The sequence below is a fragment of the Lepidochelys olivacea genome, assembly GCF_965140295.1.
Source record: "Lepidochelys olivacea isolate rLepOli2 genome assembly, chromosome: 2".
Taxonomy (NCBI): Eukaryota; Metazoa; Chordata; order Testudines; family Cheloniidae; genus Lepidochelys; species Lepidochelys olivacea.
In genome coordinates this window covers 233,859,484-233,885,517 of record NC_140412.1, presented here as the reverse complement: position 1 = coordinate 233,885,517, position 26,034 = coordinate 233,859,484, and the positions used below count along the sequence as shown (strand labels likewise).

Here is a 26,034-nt window from a genome sequence, read left to right as displayed (position 1 = left end):
CCACATCATGCAAGGGAAGGTTACTCACCCTGTGCAGTAACTGAGGTTCTTCGAGATGTGTCCCCCTGTGGGTGCTCCACTTCAGGTGTCCGTGTGTCCCGGCGCCATTGATCAGAGATTTACAGTAGCAGTGACTGTGTGGGCCATGTGTGCGCAGTAGGCATCTCGTGGTGCTGTTAGTGTCGCATGTAGCATGCGCACGACCCGAGCCCTCCAGTTCCTTCTCTACCGCAGAGTCCCTACTGCAAACTCCAAAGTAGAGGGGAGGAGGGCGGGTAGTGTAGCACCCACAGGGACACACATCTCAAAGAACCTCAGTTACTGCACAAGATGAGTAACCTTCCCCACTTCTTTGAGTGCTGTCCCTGTGGGTGCTCCACTTCAGGTGACTATAGAGCAGTCCCTCTCAGAGAGGGCTGGGCGGACTTCGGGTTCATTTGAGTCACTGAGGTAAGTACTGTGAGGCCCACTATGACATCATGAGTGATTGCATAGTGCTCAGCAAATGTGTGCACAGATACGCAAATGACTGCCTTAAACGTCTCTAATATTGGAACATTATTTAGGAACGCTATTGAGGTTGAAACAGATCTAGTAGAATGTGCTCTAATATGTTTGGGTGGTTCTGTATTCCGGATACAATAGCACATTTAAATGCATGTGGAGATCCATTCAGACAATCTCTGAGTGAATATAGCGTCTCCTTTTGAGTGCTCGGTAGTAGAGATGAAAAGTCATTGGGATTTCCGGAAGGGTTTGGTCCTTTCAAGGTAAAACGCTAGTGCACGCTTAATGTCTTAATGTGTGCAGGGTGGCCCCTGTTGGAGTCCCATGAGGCTTAGGGTGGAACGTAGGGAGATGGATTGGTTGGTTCATATGAAATGCTGAAGTTACTTTCAGTAGGTATTTAGGGTGTGGGCATAGCATGACCTTGTCTTTGAAGAACATTGTATATGGAGGATCAGCCATGAGCACTCCTATCTCGCTCACCCTTCTGGTGGAAGTAATAGTGACCAGAAAGGCCATTTTCATAGGTAAATGTAGGAAGGAGCAGGTGGCTAATGGTTCAAATGGTGGACTGGTCAGGCATTTGAGCCCCATGTTGAGGTCCCACGCCAGCATAGGTTGCTGAACTACTGGGTAAACTTTTAGGAGGCTCTTGAGGAAGCGCTTAGTGGTAGGGTGCACAAAAGCTGAGGTTCCATCCATCTCTTGATGGAATGCGGAAATGGCTGCAAGATGGACTTTGATCGAGCTCATAGCTAACCCTGAACTTTTCAGCTCCAGTAAATATTCCAGCATTAATGGTAGTGGTGCTGCAGCACCCGTCGAATGTCTGTCTTGACATCAGGCAGAGAACCTCTTCCATTTTTGAAGGTAAGTATTATGCGTGGTCAACTTCCCGCTGTTTAATAACGCGTTTAACTTTTTCTGAACAGGTTAGTTCGTCATGATTGAACCATGCAGGAGCCATGCTTGCAGGTGGAGTATCTGTGGGTTCGGGTGAAGAGTGTGACTGTTGTGCTGAGACAGCAGATCTGGACGATGAGGGAGAGATCGCGGAGCGCATATCACCATACACATCAGGTAAGGGTACCATGCTTGTCTGGGCCACGTTGGGACTATGAGGATAACCTTGGCCTGTCTGTTCATATCTTGTGTATCATGCGTGAGATCAGTGGAATCAGCAGAAACGCATACATGAGTTGTGCCTCCCATTTGATGAGAAAGGAGTCCTCTGGTGTTCATGGTCCCAGTCCCACTCGCAAACAGAACCTTAAGCATTTGCAGTTCATTGGGGATGCGAACAAGTGGATGATGTGAATACCCAACCAGTTGAAGATTGATCTCAGAATCTCGTCATTCATCACCCATTCATGGTCTTGGGAGAAGTACCTACTGAGTGTGTCCGCCGTTGCATTCTGGCAATTGGGTAGGTAGCATGCAGAGATGTTTATGTTGTGTTGTATACACCAGTTTTATAGTTTCATGGCTTCGATGCATAGCGAGTGGGACAAAGCATCTCCTTGGTGGTTGATGTAAAACATGCATGCAATGTTGTTGGTCATAATGCAGACAGATTCATTCTTTATATGAGGTAGGAAGTACCTGCAGGAATTGCGGACTGTACGTACCTCTAAAAGACTGATGTGTAAGTGAGTCTCCCCAGGAAACCATTTGCCTTGAATCATGTGTTAATTCGCATGTGCACCCCAACCTATCAGTGAGGCACCTGTGGCCATCATAATCGATGGGGGTTCCTGTTGGAACGAGATGCCCATACAAACATTTTGAAGTCTTGTCTACCATTGTAAAGAGTCTAGGACACTGGTTGGCACTGAGAGTTGTTTGTGCAGGCTGTGTTTTCTGGGTATGTATACCGTGCTTAACCAGCCCTGTAGGCACCACATATGTACTCTTGCATGTCATACCACAAATTTGTGTCTACCATGTGTCCCAGTAGTTGCAAGACAGTATAAGCCTCTATTTGGGGGCAGAGTCATACCTCTGAGATAAAGTCTGTGATAGTTGTGAATCTGGCAAGGGCCAGAGATGCTTTGGCTTCTATGGCATCGAGGTATGCCCCAATGAAAACCAGTTGCTGGAAAAGGATTAGAGTGGATTTTCGTTCATCTGTAGCCCTAGATCCCTGAATAGTGTGATAACAGTTTGGACTGTGTCAGTTGTTTCTCCTTGAATTGACCCTTTGAGAAGGCAATCGTACAGGTAAGGGAAGATCATTATTCCCTGTTTGCATAAATGTGCTGCAACTACTGCTAGGGTTTTGGAGAAAACTCTTGGAACAGTAGACTGGCTGAATGGTAGTACTCTGTACTGAAAGCGTTCGTGTCCTACTGTGAATTGTATGTATTTTCTGTGAGCAGGATGAATGGTGATATGGAAACAAGCATCTTGGAGGTCAAGGGCTAAAAACCAGCGCCCCTGTTGCAGCGCTGGGAGAATCGTGCCCAGTGTGACTATTTTGGAACTTTTGGGAGTGTACGAACTCGTTGAGCTTCCTGAGGTCCAACACAGGTCTCCATCCCTCATTCTTCTTCTGCGTCAAGAAATAATGGGAGTAAAATCCCTTCCCCCTGTATTGAGAAGGCACTTGTTCCAGGGCACCTAGTTGTAGAAGATGATCAACTTCTTGTCGTAACAGGTGCTCATGAGAAGGGTCCCCGAAGGAGGACGGGGAGGGGGGTAAGGTAGGTGGTTGGGAGGTGAAGGGGATGGTATATTCTGAACAGACTATTTCTAAAACCCATTGGCCAATGTTATTGAGGCCCAGATGTGACAGAATGGGGGAAGGCGATGACCAAAACATGGGAATGGATTGTGCGCACGCACTGCATGGTGAGGGAGGTTGTTCAAACCCTTGACCAAATCTCTGACGCTGTGAGCGTTGATGCTGCCATTGGTTATCGTGAAGCTGTTGTTGCTGTCAATTGTTGGAGGAGTCTCTGGGTCTTTGATAAGGTTGGTATCTTCTTCTCTTTACAGGTGGGCTATAAGTCCCCAGAGTGTGCAGAGCGGCCCAAGAGTCCTTCATTGTGTGGAGCACCTGATCAGTTTTGTTCAAGAACAATTTTTCTCGATCAAAGGGTAGGTCTTCTACTTTAGTTTGTAGTTCTTTAGGGATGCCTAAGGCCTGCAACCAGGATGCCTGGTGCATCACTACAGCCATGGCTCTGGCTGTTGTGTTGGCGATATTTAAGGATGCTTAGAAGGCTGTTTTGGCTATCAGTTGACCCTTATTTACAATAGCCTGAAATTGTGATTTTTTTTTCCCCTTGAGGAGCTCTGCTGTGAATGTCCTAAGTTTCCCCGTTATCATAATTGTATTTTGCCAACAAGGCAGAATAGTTGTGACTCTGAATTGTAACGTGCCTGAAGAATAAATTTTGCACCCGAACAGGTTGAGCCTCTTGTGTTCTTTATTCTGTGGTCTCAGTCCATACTGGGGTTTGCTTGCCGTATTCAATAGCGGCATCAACTGCCAAGGAGTTGGGAGGCAGACAGGCAAAGAGGAAATCTGCCCCTTTTGTGGGGACATAATACTTTCTGTCCACCCTTTTTCATGTTGGTGGAATTGAGGTCGGTGTCTGCCAGACTGTCTCCACTAGTTCCAAGATGGCATCATTGATAGGGAGAGCGATCTTGAAGGTAGATGATCGTTGTAATATTTGTACCAGCTTGTCCTGGTTCGTCTGCACTTCCTCCAGCAGGATGTCCTGGCTTTGGGTGACCTGTTTAAACAGTTCCTAGAACTGTTTGAAATCGTCCGCCAAAGTAGGCAGTGGTGGCATAATTGCCTCATCTGGGGAAGACGGACGAATTGTGTGCTTGAGACATATCCTCTTCTGAGCTCGGTGTTTCTGTTTCATCCCCAACTTCCTGAGTCTCCATGGGCTGCGGGGTGGGAGATGCTGGGTTGGAGTGTAGTTCGCCCTATGAGCTGTGGATGGCCTGGAGTGTGGACCCTGGTAAGTTGACCAGGGTTCCCAGTGTGCCCATTGCATGGGGAAGTCCACTGGTGGGTACATCCATGGTGGTCCGCACCATGGTTGAGCCATCTGGTTGTAATGGTATCTTGGCCTCCATGGGTCCAAAGTGGTCAGCGTTCCTTCACTGAGGAATGGTGTGGTGAGAAAGTGCATTGTTCCTGCACCTCGTCATCGTCTTCACTAGATGAGTGCCATTTCATGAGAGCTGCTGGGATCTCCTCCATAGCCCGCAGGGGAGCCCTCGGTACCAAGTACTGGGGAGTACGGTGCCAACGATATCAAGTCTCTCTGGTCAGGACCGTCTGTGTCGCAGGGTCCGCTCTCATTGGTGCCAGCATTGATGCCAAACGATGCTGTGTCTGGTTGGTGCAGTCAGTGCCAACTTGTTTTTGTCCGTCACTGCCGACTGCATTGTCTAGAGGCATGGTACCTGAGGAGATGATCGGTGCCGAGTCCCATGCCTTAGGCATGTCAGTCTGTGCCTCGACTCCTTCTCCTTCGCTTGGACCTCGGTGGCGCCGCAGGTACCCGGGGCGTGTATACCCAAAAAGTAACACATTTTAAATCACTTTTTAAAGCAGCACTTGGCAATATGACCAAAGTGATATTGCTGAACATTAACGTAAGAAGCCCACAGAAGTGGGGGGGTTTAAAGAGGGGGGGGAGGAGTGTGTTGGGGAACAGTGAGTGTGTTGGCACGCTGTCTCTAAGTACAATATTCACCAGACTGATCACTTGTTCAGAGAGCAGCCAGAAGCAACCAATCCTGAGGAATAAGCTGGTGCAGACAGGCACCCCCCCTCAGTGGAAACCGGTACACCAGCAAGGGGAGAGGGACACCCTGACATCAGCCCCCACCTCCTTCCCCAGCTCTGCACAGCACATCAGTCTCTTCCTCCCACCCCACTCTGCCTGCCTGACACTACTGTCCTAGTGCCAGGGAGAGCAGGATTCCGCATTAATCTTTTGATTACATGATTCCCTCTGAGTTCTCCCACAGCCTCCTCTCCCCACAGACCAAGTATGTCTGCTGCTGGGAGCCCACATGCTCTGCTGGGCAGTAGCTATATGAGCTCTCCATGCTGAGCAATTTCAAAACTTCCTGGGGCTTTGAAAGGGCAGGGGTGCATGCCGGTGTAGCTGGATGCAGGGCAGCGGTGCTCAAAAGAGTGAGCAGAGTGGTCACAGTGAGTAATGTGGGATACCTCTTGGAGGCCAGATAAACCACATAAGGAACACATTGTCTACACTGATGCTGCATCACTCTATGTTGCAAAAAGCTCTATGCCTCTCATTGAGGTGGTTTTATTTTTGCCAGCGTAGCAGAAGACTTTCTCGGCAGGAGGAGCACTGCAGTGCATACACTTCCACTTTTTGTCAACAAAAGCTGCCTTAGTCAACAAAACTGTAGTGTAGACAAGGCCTCGTTGCTACAGAGGTGCAGCTGCATCACACAGCACTGTACGTGTAGACAAGCCCTCATATAAGAAATGTGATAAATTTTACACAAAACTATCTAAAGCAAGAGTGTTCTACCAGATGTCATAAAATCCTATGCTGTCCACAGGCTAGTTTTCAGGTAAACAATTGATGCATTTCAGGAACTCTGGAATTGCAAGCAACTCTGGATATATTTGATTGCCCTGGCTCAATCGTCATCTGCTGAATATATGGCTCATTGAACCTTATTAATAATGGAAGGTCTGGAGTTGAGTTTGCCTTGTCTTTCAATGTCAAGACAACAATGAACACAAAATCAGGGAATGGCCCTTCCCAAAACACATCAAGTAATAAGAGCACATACACAGCTCATAGAAGACAAAGCATGAAACACACACTATATGAACCCATTCTAGCAGGGCAAAGGTAGAGCAACCCCTAGCTGACCCAGATCAGAGGAGCACAGAAGGTGGCTTTTCGCTGCCTTTTTTATTAAAATTTAAGTAAATGTGCTGAGAAACATTACACCGTGGAGGATACAAATAGTTGACATCTATTAAATTAAGAAATCTTAGATCTACAACATTTAAAGCTTCAGTTTAATTTACAGTTTTATCCAAATTTTTTTTGTTATTGGTCTGGGCTTGTTACTCAGACAGCGAGATTATTATATGAATTGTGGTTTTAGGACATTTTTAATCTTATTTCTTGAAGCTATAGTTCCTTGACAATTATTGTTCTGAGAAATGAAAGCAATGTAATATTTTCTATCAACATTTTAGGTGTAATGATGGATTAGAAAAGTCTTTAGGGAAAATATTACTGTCCCAAAGTTATTTTCTGATGTCACCAAAAAATAAAACACTTGTTGTAAGCAACTAGCAAATAAGGATCAATATCACAGGTAGCTTCAGTAACTATGACGACATGTGAAAATAAAAGAAACCTGAGAAAATAGCAGGCAGAAAATCAAGTTTGTTTGAATCCCCATTTGACATTTAAACTGCCATGAGAGTAAAAAAAGGATTATGTGAAAATGAGACCTCCTTTCTCAGACTTCAGCAAGAGTTGCATGTACTTAACTGAAGATAGAATTTGGGCCTCACTTTTTGTTCATGTTAAAACTACTTTTTAACACTATTAACACTGCAAAAATAATACTGAATTATATGCTGGTTTACATATCAGCAGAATAATTAATTTACAGCTGAAGAATCTTTACTTATTGGCAATACTAGAGTCAGCACTAGAAACTCAGTCTAGTCTGACAGTCTGGGGTAAAATAAATATAAACATAGTATCTTTTTACTTGAAAACCAAGCACATTCACCATGGAAGCCAGTAAAAGAGAAACATGGAAAACCACTACACTATTTTTAGAGTCAGTTTTCAGAGTACAAGCACACACTTCAAGGCCATTAGTGTTCAACTAGTTAACCAATCACTTACCCACTGTGCACAACTAATATTAGAATTTTTTTCTACCTACAGTGCATACAGGATAAACAAGACCACACTCCTAGATCCAGAACATTACAATCAAATAGGCCTCTTGAAGCATTACTGCCATTAGCCTCTCAGTGGTACATTTTACAATCTAGTCGGGCAGATTTTCAGCACGGACATTTCTTCCTAAGTGCTAAGGTTCCCCCTCCTTTCCCCGCCCCCCCCCCCACACAAAAAAAAAAGAGCCAAAGGGCTTTTTCTTACAATTTCAACACTTTTCAACTATCCAAAGCTACATGACCATTCATTTTTCTTTTGGGACAACATTCCGTAAATAGCACTAGTTTGTATTTTCCCTAGTCTCCATAAGAACTAAGTCACAAAGACAAGACAAGCAGCAATGGATTGCCATCTGCAGAATATATCAGATGAGCTGTTGCATGAAAAAGGCAAACAATTTTAACAAAATAACTAACCTTCATACTATGCTTGGCTTACTGATCTATAATAATAATAAAATAATAATACCTAGCTCTCATTATAGCAATTTTCATCAGTCGGTCTCAAAGCACTTTGCAAAGGAGGTCAGTAACATTATCCCCAGTAAAGATAAGCATTTTACATTATATATAAATAGCGATACAATTTTAAGAGGACTGTCCTCTGATAATACAAATTATTAAAAGGCAAAAAAAATACAACAGATAAAAAGTTGTTAATAATTGTAGTAAACTTTTTTTATTCTGATCTGTGGTCTTAACTGTAAGAGTGCTTTGCAAATATGTGATAGGCAAAACAAATCAAGATTGCTGTATGAAATAACTATAATATACTATACCAAGCCTTTTAAATACCAAAATAGTAGTTAACTGCACCAAATTAATAGTACAGACTGGTTTAGCTTTACAGACATCATGGGTTTAATTCTGCCTCTGGGGTGTGCTGAAGGCAAACAGGTTCATGGAACCCTTGTCTCCTGTTCCCAGTGCACTGAAAAAGGAGGCAACCATAATTCAGCTCTCAGAGCTGGGAAGTAGAAAGAGGAACTTACTGGTACTGGTAGAATTAGCAGCTGCAGAGGGGGGAGATTCTAGGTATTGCAAGGGTTGAGCAGCTGTGCTGGGAAAGTGGTGGCTATACTTGTTGAACAGGTGTAGCAAGAGGTGCCCCTCCCAGTACTCTCCCCAGGACTCTTCAATGCTGCTCAAGTTTTAACAGTTATAACTCAGCCCCATGTTCACACCTAATAATTACAGGAGAACTTGATTTATGTTTTAAAAATTAAGTAGCACTTTGGAGTTGTCAACTATCTTTGTGATGTTCCAACTGGACTAAACTGACGAGCACCGATTCTGAGAAATTGTAAACTGCAATATAATAATTAAGAAAATAAAGCAATTAAATTACTATTGACTTCAGCTAATAGCAAGACAAATATTAACTTTCAACTTATAAATAATTTTGTAGTCCATATTTATTCTAAAACTTTGTTTTTGAGGTTTCCATCCAATAAATAATTAGGATGTGTTAATACCCCTAATGTTATGCTATCCATAACAGCTTCACTGCAAAAGCCTACAAAAGCAATTGTTGCCAGTAGACATCAAGGCTGTTTTCTAACAGGATTTCTGACTAATTTGCCAAAATCAAATGCTTTTCTGGCATAATATTTTTTTAATCTTTAAAATTAATTTAGAGAGACAAATATAACCGAACAAAGCTCCTACAGAGTTACCAGGTCAGATAAAAGGGTAAATAGTTTATGGAACTATTCACCCAACGCACAGCCAAAGATTAAACACTTAAAAATTCACCTTGAGGAAAACAAAGCACAACTTTCATCCACGGTGAAAATGTGCTTGCAAAACAAAAATTCACAAAATTTCACTATTTGAAGGAAGACTCATACACTACTCATTCAAATTTCTTCTCTCTGCTATTAAAACTGTTGTTTCTAAATACCATAAACACATATAATAAAGAAACATGTTTATGTACCTCAGTTTTATTCTTATTTCAGTCCTTTGAATAAATATGAAATACCAAGTCTGCCCATACAAAATAACTTTAAAGATTTCATTTTTAAAAAATAAAAAATTAGGAATACTGGATTTGCACTTGTAAATTTTCACTTTTTTGCTCCCTAGGGATGCAAGTAGGTTTGTATTATTATGCAATTATCTGCTATTTTGTTCTACAGCATTCAGACAGCAAAATGACCTTACACAATTGTAAATTTGGTAGCGTGAGCCAAAATTTTCAAGCATTCATTTACCAATACAGAATCAACATTCTTCCCTAAACTATCTAAAATCAAAGTATAAGAAGAATAAGTCAACAAGGATACAAATTAGAGGTTAGTCGTGCTCTTTATACTTTTTAAAAAATCCCCACGTGACATGTCATTCTGCCATCACAGTGGGCTTAACAGTACCTCTGAAAATCATCTACCAACAAGCAAGCAATCTTGCTAACCTCAATCTCAGTTTCTCCAATGATGAAGGTAAAAACAGAAAATAAGAGATATTTTAATCACCGCACTAGATGTGACTGGTTCCCGATATGTTTTTTAAAAAGTTGTCCTTTTTGTAGTCAAAAAATAAAGATTTCACAAAAAATCCTCTTAGATTTCAGTAAAGATTAAGGCAACTGCATACAAGCAACTCTTCCCCAACAGTTTCTCTATTCTCACATCCCAGATACCAAAGTTAGAGGAAGGGGAAAGGGAAAGTGTATGTACAAAAATGTACCAAACAGAAGGCTTCCCCTTTAGGTTCTATCACCTCTAATTTACCATCTTTATTATTTACTCTCAGTGTTCTACATTTCAGAAGCAAATCTTCTCCATATATTTTAGCCATAACTAAATGAAATATTTACAAGGTGCTACTAATAAGCAGATGTGCCACATAATTAGCAACAACAAATCCACTTACTTTTTTCTCCTTCTCATGATGTTTATCCTGAGAGTGAGAGGAAGAATCACTTAAACTTTGATCATATGACCTATTAGATCCCCGTTTGCTCTTTTTCTAAAAAGAGAAGATATATTTATGTATGTAAAAAAGGAACCATTTTAATAAATTACGGTACAATCCATTTCAACTGAGCTTGATAAAAATGCCTTACTGCTCCACACCAAAAAATAATGCTTTTAACTGAAAGCCTGACAAAAACTGACACTGACAAATCTGTTTCAAGTGTTAATGTTAACTATCCCAAACATACCAGAAGTCAACTACCCTTAGATTGACATATGCAGCCTGTCAATTTGCAAATATGCTTTCCACAAAAGAGCCAATACACCACCTTTTAACAATGTTAAATTACACTTGGATATATTTTCACCTTCTGGTAACTTAAAACAAAAAAAACAAAGAAGATTTTTCTCAAATGAGAATATGATAAGCCATGGTGCTGACACTGCCATTAACTTAAACAAGACACAGGGAAAAATGCATACTTGAGGCATGTCTCAAGTGCACTGTGAGGAGGCGGGGGTTTGGCTTCATGATTTATCATCCAAATAAATACCCAGTCTGGAGTATCTTATCAGTTATGAAACAGAAGTTGAAAAACAATTTTTAAAAAAGATACAAGGATGTCAAGTTAATACATTGGTGACAGATAATGATTTTTTTTTGTATTATAATAATACCTAGGAGCCCTTGTTCGGGACCAGGACTTCATTGTGCCAGGCAAGTGTTCAAAATTCTGAAGTCACTTCATAATTCCAAAACAAAACAGGCAAAGCATTTCTCAGTGACTGCACCACAATTAAGGCATTTTGAAGACACTACGCCCAATGCTGCTTATCTAACCATCCTAGATTCTCAAGGTTACAACAGAAATTCACTACCTAGGTGTCTTACAACTACTATAAAGGGAAAAAATTGTGCATTTACTAGCCATTATTAACAGAACCTCACTAACAGTCCATCGGAAAGCTTCATATAACCAACGTTCTCTAGCCAATTATAGCTGCTGTTCGTATTTCAGTCTTCTGGTGGAAAGCCACATGCCACAATGTTTAAAATACGGGGATTTTTTTTTTAAAAGAAATACTAATCTGATAACAGTGTAAGTATCCTTAAATCATGTCTGCACAGAAGCACTGCGGACAAATTCAGTGTTAGTGTAAACATCAGTTGAGTCATTGAATTATGCTTACTTACACCAATGGCTGAATTTAACTCTAAGATTTTAATACTGTTTTAATAAATAAAAGCTGTAAATCCTCCAAGTCTGAACACATACATTAATATGAAGAGATAGTCAGGATTATCAAACCAACGATCATCAGAAGAGGTACAAGCCACTCAACTCACAGGGTCTGATCCAAAGTCCACTGAAGTCAATGGGAGTCTTTCCCCTGACTTAAAAGAGCACTGGATCAAGCCCTAAAGTATTCCCTTTCTGGTGTGCTTCAGAAAAAGACAGTTAGTCAAGGATCTCAACTGAATGTAGAGTAATAGATCAACACACAGGATGCTAGGAGGAGGAGAACAGAAGAAGAATTTGTGGGCTGATATATCCTCCAATACATGGCTTGACAAGAGGAAAAAATTTGTTAAGATGCTTACAGAAGAATACGTTAAGTGTGGCCAAACTAATCAAATAGGAAGAGGAAACCTTACAGGACCTTAATACAAACAGACATAGGTGCCAACTCTGTGGGTGCTACAGGGCTGGAGCACGCATCAGAAAAAAAACAGTGGGTGCTCAGCACCCACCATCAGCCCCACCTATCAGCTCCTCTCCCTCCCCCCAGGGTCTCCCACCCACCGGCAGGCCCCCCCCATCAACCCCTCCCCCTTCCTCCCAGTGCGTCCTGCCCACTGCGATCAGCTGTTCAGCAGCATGCAGGAGGCACTGGGAAAGAGAGGGAGGGGCGGGGGAGGCGCTCTCAGGGGTGGAGCGGAAGTCGAGCACCCCCAGGGAAGTGGAAAGTCGGCACTTCTGAAAGCAGAAGCTCATTTTGAACAATACACGTCTATTACATTTTTTTTAAAGTCACTGTCTAAACATGCTCCCTATTTTTCTCTGACAGAGATAATACATTCCAAAGCAAACATTTGTTCATAACACTATAATACATTTTCAGGAAGTATTTCTACCCTCAAAATTAAATCATTACCATAAGGAAAAAACAAGAATATTTTCCACATAATTTTGTATAATTTTATTCAGTTTCTTGTATAAGCAACACCCTAATCCACATACAATACTATTTTATTGCTATTAGTAACTCAAGTCATTGAGTAAAAATTCAAGTTAGTGTCATATTTTACATACTGAATTCAATAAATTCTTACCAGCTTACTAAAATGGTATTTACAGTAGCCACAGTATTGGACATTATCTGCACCATTACCCTCTTCTTCACAAAGAAGACCTGCAAACTGTGCACTGGGGAAGGAAAAAAAAAAATTCAAGATCAAAAGTAATTTTATACCAAGTCACCTCAAAATCTCTAGAAGAGACTTTCAAATATAGATACGTAAAGTTACTGGGGAGATTTCCAAAAGTCACAAACAGGGAGAAGAACATGCAACTATCACTGCCTCCATGCGATGCGGTACCTAACTTACCTTTGTAAGTCTCCCCCTACGCTACTAAATCCATATTTAGACACCTAAATAAGGCACCAGTCCAACAATGCATCCGCTTAGGTGCAGAACACGTTTAAAAAAATCAGGCCACTTACTAAGGTTCCTAACTCTGAACTTGTCCATATTTGTCTACACTTGTGGCAGTGGGTAGGGTACGCGTAGCTACACGGGGTAGTGAAAGGCAGCTTGCATCCACATTCACTGCTGTGTGTAGTTACACCAGGCACTGAAAGGATCCAGAGGGGGAAAGCAGCAGGGAAAGGCTCCAGCAGCAGCTACCAGAGCTTTTCCCCACTGCCTTCCCCCTGCCAGAGGCTTTCCCCACCACAGTGAAAGGCTTCAGTACTGGGGAGCTACCAGAGCCTTTCTGCGCTACCAGAGTCTTTCACTGCAGCAAGGAAAGACTAGCAGTGGGGAAGCAGAGGGACACAACATTGCTAAATATAGCAGTGTAGATGTGGGAGGTACTGTTTAGGTGTGTAGAGAGCCATGTAAGATGTATGCCTGAACCCTAGGGCATATGGGGCATTCTACTTGCCTAAGCAGTGCCTCCCCATGTACACTGCCATTTTTCCCATGCTAGCTGGGCGAGCAGTGTCTGTACTTTACACACTGCCATAAGTATAGACCTACCTTCAAACTCTTGGCCCAAAAAACTTCATTTATCTAAGCAAAAGAATAGTTTTCAACACACCAATGTTTTAGACAACAGTAGAAACTGTTCAAGTCCTGAACATGTCAACAGCTACTCTTCTGATCTACTAGAAGAAATGCATTAATAGAAGATATAAAGATTAAAGAATTTTAAAATGAAACTGAAAGTACCATAACAAATGAAGCCATATTTTATTGATTTAAAATGGTCAGTATCAGATGAATTTTTTTAAAAAACCCTCAAAAGTTTTCTTGCCTGCATTAATAGCTTGTTTTATTGAATGTTCAAAAGCAATAATTCAGTAGAATAAGAAGTTACTCACCTTGTGCAGTAATGATGGTTCTTTAAGATGTGTCCCACTATGGGTGCTCCACTGTAGGTGTGCTTGCGTCCCTGTACTGCAGATCGGAGAACTTCAGCAGCAGTGTCCACTAGGCCCACACATCCGCTGTCTCTCCTCATGCCCTGCCACAAGGCTAGCCAGTGCATGTGGGCTAACTCCCCCCTCAGTTCCTTCTCTACCTCAGAATCATTAGGAAGGCCAAAAAAGAACTTGACGAACAGCTAGCCAAAGGCTCAAAAAGTAATGGCAAAAAAAAATTTAAGTACATCAGAAGCAGGAAGACTGCTAAATAACAAGTGGGGTCACTGGATAATCAAAATGTTAAAGGAGCACTCAAGGGGGATAAGGCCATTGTGGAGAAACTAAATGAATTCTTTGCATCAGTCTTCACAGCTAAGGATGTGAGGGATAGTCCCAAACCTGAGCCATTCTTGTTAGGAGACAAATCTGAGGAATTGTCCCAAATAGAGGTGTCATTAAAGGAGGTTTTGGAACAAATTGATAAAACTAAACAGTAATAAGTCACCATGAGTTCTGAGGAACTCAATTGTAAAATTGCAGAACTACTAATTGTGGTATGTAAATCATTTAAAGCAGCTTCTGTATCAGATACCTGGAAGTTAGCTAATTTGATGCCAATTTTTTGAAAAGTCTCAAGAGGCAATCCTGGCAATCACAGGCTAGTAAGCCTGACTTCAGCACCAGGCAAATTGGTTGAAACTATAGTAAAGAACAGAATTATCAGACACATAAATGAACATAATTTGTTTGGAAAGAGTCAACATGGTTTTTGAAAAGGGAAATCGTGCCTCACCAATTCACTAGAATTCTTTGAGGAGGTCAAGAAGCATGTAGACCAGGGTAAACCAGTGGGTATAGTGCACTTAGATTTTCAGAAAGCCTTTAACAAGGTCCCTCACGAAAGGCTCTTAAGCAAAGTAAATTGTCATGAGATAAAATGGAAGGTCTTCCCCTGGATCAGTAACTGGTTAAAAGATAGGAAACAAAGGGTAGGAATAAATTATTCGAGAGAGGTAAATAGTGATGTCCTCCTGGGATCTGTATTGGGACCACTGCTGTTCAACATACTCATAAATGATCTGGAAAAAGGGGTAAACAGTGAGGTGGCAAAATTTCAGATGATATAAAACTACTCAAGACAGTTAAGTCCAAAGCAGTCTGCGAAGAGTTACAAAGGGATCTCACAAAATTGGGTGACTGAGGAAAGTTAAATATTTCTTTACTTAATGCACAGTCAACCTGTGGAACTCTTTGCCAGAGAATGTTGTGAAGGCCAAGACACTAACAGGATTCAAAAAAGAACTAGATAGGTCCATCATTGGCTATTAGCCAGGATTGGCAGGGTTGGTGTTCCAAGCTCCTATTGCCAGAAGCTGGGAATGGGTGACTGAGCAACAAAATGGCAGATGACATTCTATATTGATAAATGCAAAGTAATGCACCTTGAAAAACATAATCCCAACTATAAATATATAATGATGAGGTCTAAATTAGCTGTCACCACTCAAGAAAGAAATCTTGGAATCATTGTGGATAGTTCTCTGAAAACATCCACTCAATATGCAGCGGCAGTCAATAAAGCTAACAATGTTGGGAATCATTAGGAAAGGGACAGATAAGAAGATAGAAAATATATTGCCTCTATATAAATCCATGGTATGCCCACATCTTGAACACTGCGTGCAGATGTGGTTGCCTCATCTCAAAAAAGATATATTGGAATTGGAAAAGGTTCAGAAAAGGGCAACAAAAATTATTAGGAGTATTGAACAGTTTCCATATGAGGAGAGATTAATAAGAGACTTTTCAGCTTGCAAAAGAGACGACTAAGGGGGTGGAGAGAGAGATATGACAGAGGTCTATAAAATCAAAAGTGGTGTGGAGAAAGTAAATAAGGTAGTGTTATTTACTCCTTTTCATAACACAAGTGTCACCAAACAAAATTAATAGGTAGCAGATTTAAAACAAACAAAAGGAAGTATTTCTTCACACAATGTACAGTCCACCTCTGGAACTATTTGCCAGACGATATTATGAAGGCCAAGACACTAACAGGGTTCAAAAAAAGAACTAGATAGCTCAAGGAGGACAGGTCCATCAATGGCTATTAACCAGGATGGGCAGGGATGGTGTCCCTACCTCTGTTGCCGGAAGCTGGGAATGGGCAACAGGGGATGGATCACTTGATGATTACCTGTTCTGTTCATTCCTTCTAAAGCACCTGGCACTGGCCACTGTCAGAAGACAGGATACTGGGTTAGATGGACCTTTGGTCTGACCAAATATGGCCATTCATATGCTCTTATGTTCATTGAGAACAGTCCCTGAAGAGGGACGGGGAAGTAAGTAGAGGAGAGAGTAAGGAGGTAAGGAGTAGCCATTGCAAACAAACAATCTCCAAGACCCATCGGTCTGATCTTACGCATTCCCAGGTGCTGCAGAATGTTGCCAGACAGAATCCAAATTGGTAGATAGTGGTTGTCAGCTGTAGCAGTTGGGGGGAGTGGTCTATCAATGCCTCAACCAACATGTCAAAATTGTTGCTTGGAAGTGTGTGGCTGGGACATGGAAAATTGTGGGCCAGACGGTTTACACCTCAGGAACTTAGTTTTCTTTTCCCATGGCTCGTAGTAGCACTGAGTCAGGTATCGAGAGGTGCATGGCTTATGGTGTAGCTGTGGACTAAATTTCCTCTTTTGTAGATACCCAGTGAGCAGAGAGTGGTCCTAGAATCCTTTAGTGCATGAAGAAAGGCATCCATCTTCTCCGCAAAGGACTTAATGCCTTCGAAGGGAAGGTCTTCAATTGCTGACTGCACTTCTTTTGGGAAGCCTGACAGAGGTAGCCACAATGCACGTTGCATAATCACCACAGTGGAGATGGACCTGGCCATTTCGTCAGCTGCATCGAGGGCAGATTATAGTGCTATCTTGGCCATTCACTATCCGTCTTGAATAATGGCTTTAAATTGGTTGTGGTGCGACTCAGGCAGCTGTTCAATAAAATAGTTCAGTTTCCAACAGCTTACATAGTTGTATTTTGCCGTTAGGGCTTGGTAAATTGGCTATTGGAAAATGTAGCATGGCCAAGGAGTACACTTTCCTCCCAAAAAGATCCAAATGCTTCTAGTCCCCATCAGAGGGAGTGGACCTCATCTGGTGTTGATGGCTATGAGAATTAACAGAATCCACTACGATGGAGTTGTGTGGAAGGTGGAAGAAGAGGAATTCTGTCTCCCTTGCTGGGACATAACATTTTTTTATTCGCCTGTTTGCAGGTAGGTGCTACCAATGCTGGAGTCTGTCATTTGATTTGCAGGATCCAGGAGAGCCTCATTAATAGGGAGGGCAATTTTTGAGGACAAGGATGAATGGAGTATGTCAAGGAGTTTGTGGTGGGTGTTCTTGACTTCTAGCAGTATCTTAAGAGTGTCTGCCACTCTCTTCGCTAGGCAAAAGTCATCAGCCAGAGATGGTGGGGGAGGCATAACGGCCTCATCTGGGCAGGAAGAGGAGGATAGGGTCACCTCTTCCTCCACGCTGCCCTTCTGTTCCTCCACGATTTCTTTTGGAGGTTCCAAAGCTCCGGATGCCGCAGCCAAAGGGGTGCATCTCAAGGGTTTTCCAGTAGGCCTAGAAACCAGAGAGGCATGGGAGCAATATGCAGCCCAAGGGTCTCAGTACGGTCACTGGGGCAGTGGCGGTGCCCATGGTTGACCGTACCAAGGTGACAGTGGTGGGGCCATCTGAGGCTATACTCAAGAGCCCTGTTGGTATTGGGCACCACAGGGAGCCTGGGAGGAGCACTGCAATACTGCCTCCTCTGCTTTGCTGTCCAAGTACACACTTGAGAGTGGGGGAGCATGGCAGGGCAGCAGAGAAGACACCTGTGCCATACAGATACTCGAGGCAGAGGTCCCTGTACGAAGGAGACTCTGCTACACCAGATACGCAGAGATCCCTTGAGTGCCAGAATTCCGGCAGTACCAATCAACTTGGTGCCACTGGCAATACCAAGGAGGATGGAGATATTGCCCACACCAAATGCTCTGGTGCTGATAGGACATCCATGACAATGCCAATGGAGTATCAAATATTGGCAATGTCTTCTTAGAGGAGTGCTTACTCCTATCCTTGTCCCTCAGTGCCGTTGACTCAGTGCCTGTGCCCATCGGGTCTGTAGGCACATGAACAGCACTTGCCGCTATAGATCTTCTTGAACCTTGCATACCAGGCTGGGATTGACTCAGTGCTGACGGTACCAACTGCACTGGAGATAGTTTACAGCCAGCTTGCAGCTCGCTGTGGGAACTACCCACTCTCTTTTTCGATGACTTATGAGAGGGGACATCAGCTGGTTTCTTCAACCCACAGCCCTTTGGATGTTATGGGCTGTGGGAAAGACTCATGTCTGCCAGGTGACTCTTGGCGCGGGTCCAGAGAGCCGTCTCCATTAAGATAATCTTGTGTCTCAGCTTGCTGTCCTTAAGAGACCTGGGCCTGAGTTTCTGGCAGAGATCACGTTTTTGTGAATGTGACCTTCCCCGAGGCAGCGTATGCACTGGGATAATCTGCAACTGGGATAGTCTCTTTGAAGGAGAGGCACTTCTTGAAGCCTGGTGAACCAGGCATACTTGGTTGGGGGAAAAGTCCCCAATGAGAAAAAGCAGGAACGAAAATCTTTTTTATTTTCACTGAAAAAAATGAAGGAAACTACAACTTACAAGTAAGTACTAGGAGACTAACTTAGCTATAGAAATATAAAGCAAAAGTAATTATCTTAAGGGACTGCAAAGAGCTCTGACTCTAGCCAGAGGCGGTTGAGAAGGCACTGAGGGGGGTTAGCCCCCACGCGCTGGCTAGCCTCATGGTGGGGCACAAGAAGAGAGAGCACATATATGGGCCTAACAGACACTGCTACTGAAGTCCTCTGATCAACAGTGCAGGAACACGAGCACCCCTATAGTGGAGCACCCTCAGGGACACTACTCAAAGTTATAAAAACCAAATTTGCTTTTCACCATTTGCACTGTTGATTTATTTTCTGTACAGCAGCCAATTTGGACACTGAAAACAGAGTTAGTTTCATTTTCTGTTTCTTTTTCATTAACACAATAATGCAATGTTTTGGTTGCAAATGCTGCAAGGAAATGTTTAAATCCAAACGAATACTTCACACTTTTCATCACATTAAAAAAAATCAAAAGCTTTTCTATTAATATTAGGTACTTAGTCGAGTTTGATTTTTTTTTTTTAAACATACACAACCTCAGCAAATGTGCGCCCCAAAGTACTCAAGACAGTATCTCTTTTAATCAGGTTTGACTAATTTAAGTTTGACACAAATATACTTCCAGGTTGGTTCAAGTTTTTGATAAAAAACAGTTACATATCTGTTCTGGAACTACTGTTGTTTGAGATGTGTTGCATGTGTCCATTCCACTTCAAGTGTCTGTGCAACAGTGCCAGGAGAATTATTTTTCCACATAACGGTACCACAGGGAGGCATATGCACCCTCCGCACTCTCATGCTGCCAGCCAAGAGTGTAAAAGGAGCAGAACCATCCTCATCCCCTTCAGTTCCTTCACACCGAAAGACAAAATTTGACGAAACTCCGATGTAGAGAGGAGGCAGTTGAGCATGCAACAGACATGTGCAACACATCCTGAAGAACAGTAAGCAGGTATGCATCCTGAAGAACAGTAAGCGACTGCGTGTCCATTCCACTTTACGTTACTCACAAACAGTCCCAAATGGGGACAAGTATCAGAGTCTATCGAAACAAAGACTATAGCACTACTCTCCCAAATTTAGCATCATCTCCAGAGGCATGGAAGATGGCATAAAGGGCGATGAACATATGAACAGAAGACCTGGTGGCATCCCTAAAAATGTCAATAGTGGGAACATGACTCAGGAAAGATGCTGAAGCAGCTTGAGCTCTTGTAGAGTCTGCTAAAACTCTTTGGGGTAGTAGAACTTTAGCAATAAAATAGCACAACTGAATGGAGGAGGAAATTCAGTAAAATATCCTCAGAGATAAAAGGCTTCTTCATTCTATCGGCAACAGACACAAATAGTTATGGGCATGATTGCAACTCCTTAGTCCTGTCTAGATAAAATGCCAACATTCTAAGGACAGCCAAAGAATGAACTTTCTCCTCATCTTTGTGAGGGTGGGGTTTCAGAAAGAAGGTTGGCAAGAATATAGTCTGATTTATGTAAAAATTGGAGGCCACGTGGGTAAGAAATTTGGAGTATGGATGCAAACCCACTTTGTCTCTGTCAAAGACAGCATAAGGAGGGTCATCCGTAAAAGCCTGAAGCTTCACAGCTCTCCTGGCTGAAGCAATAGCTACTAAGAATGCTATCTTAATCAAGAGAGCAAAGATGGCATATGTAGTTATAGTTTCAAAGGGACCCCACATGAACAACGAAAGAACCAAATTTAAATCCTAAAATGATACTGGATCTCTAAGAGGAGGGAAGTCTATCCAAACCCTTTCAGCACCAAATAGTCAAATGGGAGGTTGCCCTTCTCCACCTATCTACGTGAGGCTGGAATGCAGAAATGGCAACTAAATGCACTCTCATGGAACTGACTGAAAGACCTGTTCCTTTCAGATGGCGTACCCAATCCATAATAAATTGAAAATAAGGGCTTACATCCTTCTGCTGGGGAAACAATGAAAACCTATCCTATTCCAGGAAGTAAGTGAATCTGGTGCAGAACTTCCTGTTATTTAAAAGAACATTCTATAACACAGCAAAACAGACTGCTGCTCAAGCAGATAGCTACTGAGAACCCAAGCAGTCAGGTGTAGGCTGAGAGGGCTGGGATGTAGAGCCTTGTCGCTGTCCTGCAAAATTAAGTGGAAGAGTTATGGCACCTCAAGTAGAGAGTTTCACACAGTCAGAGAACCAGGACTGATGAGGCCAGGCTGTCACTATCAAAAATCAGAACAGCATGAACTTGTCTGAGTTTGCCCAGTACTCTGGGTACCAAAGGTATGGGAGGAAAAGCATAGAGAAGCTTCCCCTGCCATGATAATAGAAAAGCATCCATCATGGACCATGAACTAAGATCTCCTCTTGAACAGAAATGGTGACACTTCCTCTTCAGTTTTGTGGCAAACAGGTTCACTTCTGGCATTCTCCATATCTGGAAAATGCACTTTGTGAATCATGCCTGAAAAACCATTCATGATCTCTGCTGAATGATCTGATGAAATGGTCAGCTAAACAGTTCTCAGATCCGGGGAAGTGAGAAGCCTTGAGATAAATGCTGTTCTGGATGCAGGAGGACCAGAGATTCAATGCTTCTTGGCAAAGGGATACCTATCTGACACATCTATGACTCAGGTCATGGAGGGAAATGTTGGAACAAAGGGAACTCCAATTCATACATTGTCAAAGACCATCCACCAGTCCCAGGAAGACAGGATAGCTGCAGGTATGTGTCAGCATATCCAGTGGATTGCAAGAGGGATGGTAGACAGACTTCAACCACCTTTGCATGACCCAGAAGTCAAGCATGGCATACTGAGTCATGTATGTGCAAGCTACCACATGGCGCAAAAGTTTCAGGCAATTGCTTACAGTTATACCGAAATACACCTTGAATTATGAGCACAGGTCAAAAATTGCTTGAAACCTGGCCTGAGATAAGTATGCCTTTGCTGATGTCAAATTGAGAGCCACCCCTATAAATTCAATTCTTTCTACCACGAGGACAACTGACTTTTCATGGTTGATTGTCAGGCCCAACACATTTAAGAGGGAAGGCATCTTCTCAATACTGCCCTCCACTTGCTGTCTGGACTGACCCTGGCCTAACTAATCATCCAGATACTGGTACACATGAAATCTTGGCCTTCCTGATGTGTGTTGCCACCACTGCCACACATGTTGTGAATACTCAGGGTCCTGAGGACAGCCCAAAGAGGCAGACTGTGAACTGATAATGAACTGCTTCTACAACAAATCTTAGAAACTTCCTGACTCTGGTGTAAGGTCATATGGAAACATGCATCCTTTACGTCAAGGGCAGAGAACAAATTGTTGTGAGATAGGAAAGGGATAATAGAAGCTAGGATTACAAAACTTTATCTTCTTTATGTAATTGTTGAGATTTTGCAGGTTTAAAGTAGGTCTTAAGCTTCCCTTGGATTTTCGAATGAGAAAATAGCCAGAAGAGTACCCCCTTCCCTGATGCTGAAGAGGCACTTATTCTACTGGCCCAACTGCAATAGAGACTGCACCTCTTGGACTAGTTACAGTTTCGTGAGAGTGGTCCCTGAAAAGGGATGGGGGAACAGAAGTGAATTGCAGGGTATATCTCAGTTCCATCATGCTTACAACAGACAAGTGGGTTTTAATGTGGGATCAAGACCTTAGGAAGTGGGACAAGTGGCTGCCAAAGGGAGGTGAGATCAAATGGAGTGATTTGCTGTCATGGAATCAAGTAGACAGGTTGGAAGAAGTCTGATGGTTGGAGGTAGCAGAAGATGGAGGTGAAGGAGATAGTCTCTTTTTCCGAGACCTTTATCATCTCCTGGATTGATCTGACTGTCTAGTCAGGTAGAAAGAGTACCTCTGTTGGGTCTGAGGATAGAACTGCTTTCTTCTGGGGACTGGAGTGTAATTGCTGAAGGATTTCAAGGTCGCCCTTGAATCCTTAAGAGAATGCAGAGCTTCATCTGTCTTTCTCAGAGAAAAAGCTGGAGCTCTTGAAGGACAAGTCCTCAATCATCCGCCAAACTTCAGAAGGTAAACCTGATGACTGAAGCCAGAAAGCATGACACATGATCACCATTGTTGCCATGACACAAGCAGCCCAATCGGCCTCATCTACAGGCCTACAAAGATATACAAGCAACCAGATTCATTTCAAAGAACTTGAACTCCATCATCATATCTGGCAGCTTGTCAGTACATTTGCAGAGTCCCACACTGAATAATCATAATATGGCAACAAAGTCTAATGGGTCACAATCCTGAACTGTAAACCTTAGCATGAATAAACCTATCCCCCAAATAAGTCTAATTTCTTTGCATCTTTAACTTTGGGAGTTGATTGAAAGTGCCCTTTTCTGGCCTTTTCAATTACTGCCACCACATGATGTAGTAAGAGTCAGAAAAGAAGAATTCTGCTAAAGGATTTTCCAAGGCTCTAATATAGACACAACAATAGGCGAAGCTGCTCTACAAGGACTTGTGGAATACAAAATGTCCACGAGCTTGTGAGGGTAATCCTGGACCAGTTCAACCTGCACTCCCAGGGCAATGGCCACCCTCTTCAACAGACCCTGATCAGTTGCAGATGACTACAAAACCTGAGATTACAACTCTGGCACTATAGCCTCATCCAGAGAACAGAAGGAAGTATTGAGCAGAGGAATCAGTGTGTCCATCTGCTCTGGTGGTAATGAGACCTCCCGCATCAGAGGATCTGAAGCAAGTTGAATAACTTCCACAGATTGCTGGGTACCAATATCAGTACTGGGAATTGTATATCTGTCGGGATCTCGTAGCATGGTGACATGGAGAAGAATCCCTGAAACCAGTAGGAAGTCCTCAGAGATTTCAAAAGAGCCACTGCTGCATTTGATAAGGTACTGGAGCCCAGCCCATAGCAATCTGTCTCTTGACCAGCTACTGTAAGGATCATGGTATTCAGATCTTGATCTACGTACTGAAGAACAAGGTCAACCTCATGACCTGAAATAGAAATCCAACCTGTAGAAACCACTTTAAAGTCAGATGATGAATTGGCATCAGAATGCCAAGGAGGTGCAGTACCAGGCAGAGAAGCCAGTGACGGGACTGAAGAAATGTGGACAGTACCAGTTGTAGAATACAGGGCTTTCCTATGGAAGGTACCATGCCTTTAGTCCAAAATTCCAATGCACCAGAACCAGACAGTGCTGATGACAAGTTCGATATTGAGAGTGCCTGTATATATAGGCATCAAGGTAGATCCTGGAGTTGGCACCTGCATGCCTGGAATAGTAGGAGTTGCAGTCTCATCCTGCATCAGCGGTAAGTCGAGTACTGACAGACAGAAGGTCTCCGATTGTCACAAACTTCTCTGCCACACACTAAGGAGGAAGTCAATGCTGTTGAAGGTCTTGGCAATGATATCCATTTCAATGGTACCACCTCACTGTGACTGCTCTACCATCAGTACCCAACTTCCTTCCATGAGAGTCCCAAGTAGACTTAGCCCACAAAGAGGAAGACTACTTCCAGCCAAAGGAAATACAGGTGCTAGAATTCTCCTGGTGCTTACATGGTACCAGGGACAGAGAATGGTGTCTTCCCTCTTGCTCCCTTCAATACAGGGAAGCCGCTGAGTCAAGCATCACACTCTGGAAAGGAGTTAAATCCAAAACCTCATGTACTGAATGGGTAAGTACCAAGTGAGGACACAGTGCTCCATTAAGATGTGTTGAAGTTGGACCTCCCTCAGATTCTTCATTTGGGTCTTAAACACTCTGCAAATAGGGCACTTATGCCTAATGTGACACTCCCCTAAGCGCATTGAACAGCTGGAGTGGGCCTGCTGACTAGCATGGACTTACAACCAGAACAGCATTTGAAAGCCAGGGATTTCAGCATGCCCTGTACCAAGCCAAAGCTTGAGAAAAACAAAACAAACAAAAATGAGTATAAAGGAAACTTTTTAAAGGGTACAAACAAACTAATTTACCTAAGCTAAAGAATTTCTCCGGCTCCAGTGCACTGGTGCGCAAACACCTGAAGTGGAATGGACATGTGCAAGCACTCAAGGAACAAAGCTATACAAACCCCATTTTTTTCTTTTCAAACCTCCTTTTTATTGGCCCAGAAATCACAACAGTAGCTTTATATCTCTTTATTTTCCCCATATTATTTCACATTCCCTCCATTTTACAAAAGTTATGTGTCCCCCAAAACCAGCAGAACCTGGAGTTAACCAAGAACATAATTCCAGCCCCTTTGATTAAGTATCATGCTACTTCAAATATCTGTTTACACATCTAATCACGGAATACCAAAAAGCACCGGGATTAGGAAAGGCGATGAACACATTTTTTTACATAGAATATGTTGTTTCATGGCATTCATTTTAAAAATTGGGCTTTTGGGGTGGGAGAGAAGAGGAACAATGAAAGCTAAAGGAGCTGGAAGTACAAAATATAACTAAGGCCCTTGTCCTGAAAACACTAATTCACATGAGAAACTGAAGGCATGTAAGTAATCCCATTGACTTAATGGAACTATATGCATGGTTGAAGTTATTCATATATAAATGTTTTCAGGAGCAAGCCTTAAGTATTATTTTCATGCTCAACGAAAACTTGAAATTGACTGTTCACTATGAAAACTAAGATACATATGAAAAATGAGCTTGACTGGACTGAAAAAAAGTGTAATTCATTTTAGGCTAGTTAAATAACATTCCACAGATTTGGCAATATATTGCAATTGCACTGTGGACTGGCACACACAAGCAAATGACGACTACTGAAACATAATGCTATGCTGCTTAAAGCAAGAGGATAAAACCAGAGAATTTGCATCTAGACAATATGCAACAGCAGAATAGATGCAGCCTGAATTAATATTTATAGACACAATATAAACTCCAAAACATTTTTCATAATTTGTTGTGGTTTTGAATAAACTGTATATAGTGGTTATCCTTTGATAGTTGAGACAGCTCAAAGTAAAGCTTCAACAAGCTAAACTGGAAGTGGAGAAGAAAGATTACTCACCTTCCAGTAACTGGCTCTTCGAGATCTACGGTCCCTATCTTTATTCCAGTGGGGGTGCACACATTCTCCATGCACTTGAGACCAGAAGAAATTTGCTAGCCCTGACTGTTGGTTCATGCCTGTAGCCACTCTTCTCTCCTCACGCTCCAAACCAAGGGCAAAAAGCGTGGTGCGTACCAACTCTTTCTCCAGTGCCCTTCTACTATGAATAACCTAGTATAAGGCTCTACTGCAGAGGGATAGGAGAGTG

The 26,034-nt window shown here is 42.6% G+C and overlaps 1 protein-coding gene across 3 annotated transcripts in view; it reads right to left on the bottom strand.

Moving 5' to 3' along the window:
* MLLT10 (MLLT10 histone lysine methyltransferase DOT1L cofactor) overlaps nucleotides 1–26,034 on the bottom strand; it is a 238,691-nt gene that overhangs the window by 120,617 nt on the left and 92,040 nt on the right. For 2 of the 3 annotated variants that reach the window (XM_084621831.1, XM_084621832.1), the window contains exon 7: nucleotides 12,710–12,803. In XM_084621831.1, the coding sequence (XP_084477957.1) occupies nucleotides 12,710–12,803 (94 nt within the window). Of the gene's footprint in view, nucleotides 1–10,330; nucleotides 10,427–12,709; nucleotides 12,804–26,034 lie in introns of all 3 variants that reach the window. The other variant, XM_084621830.1, reaches the window with a different exon arrangement.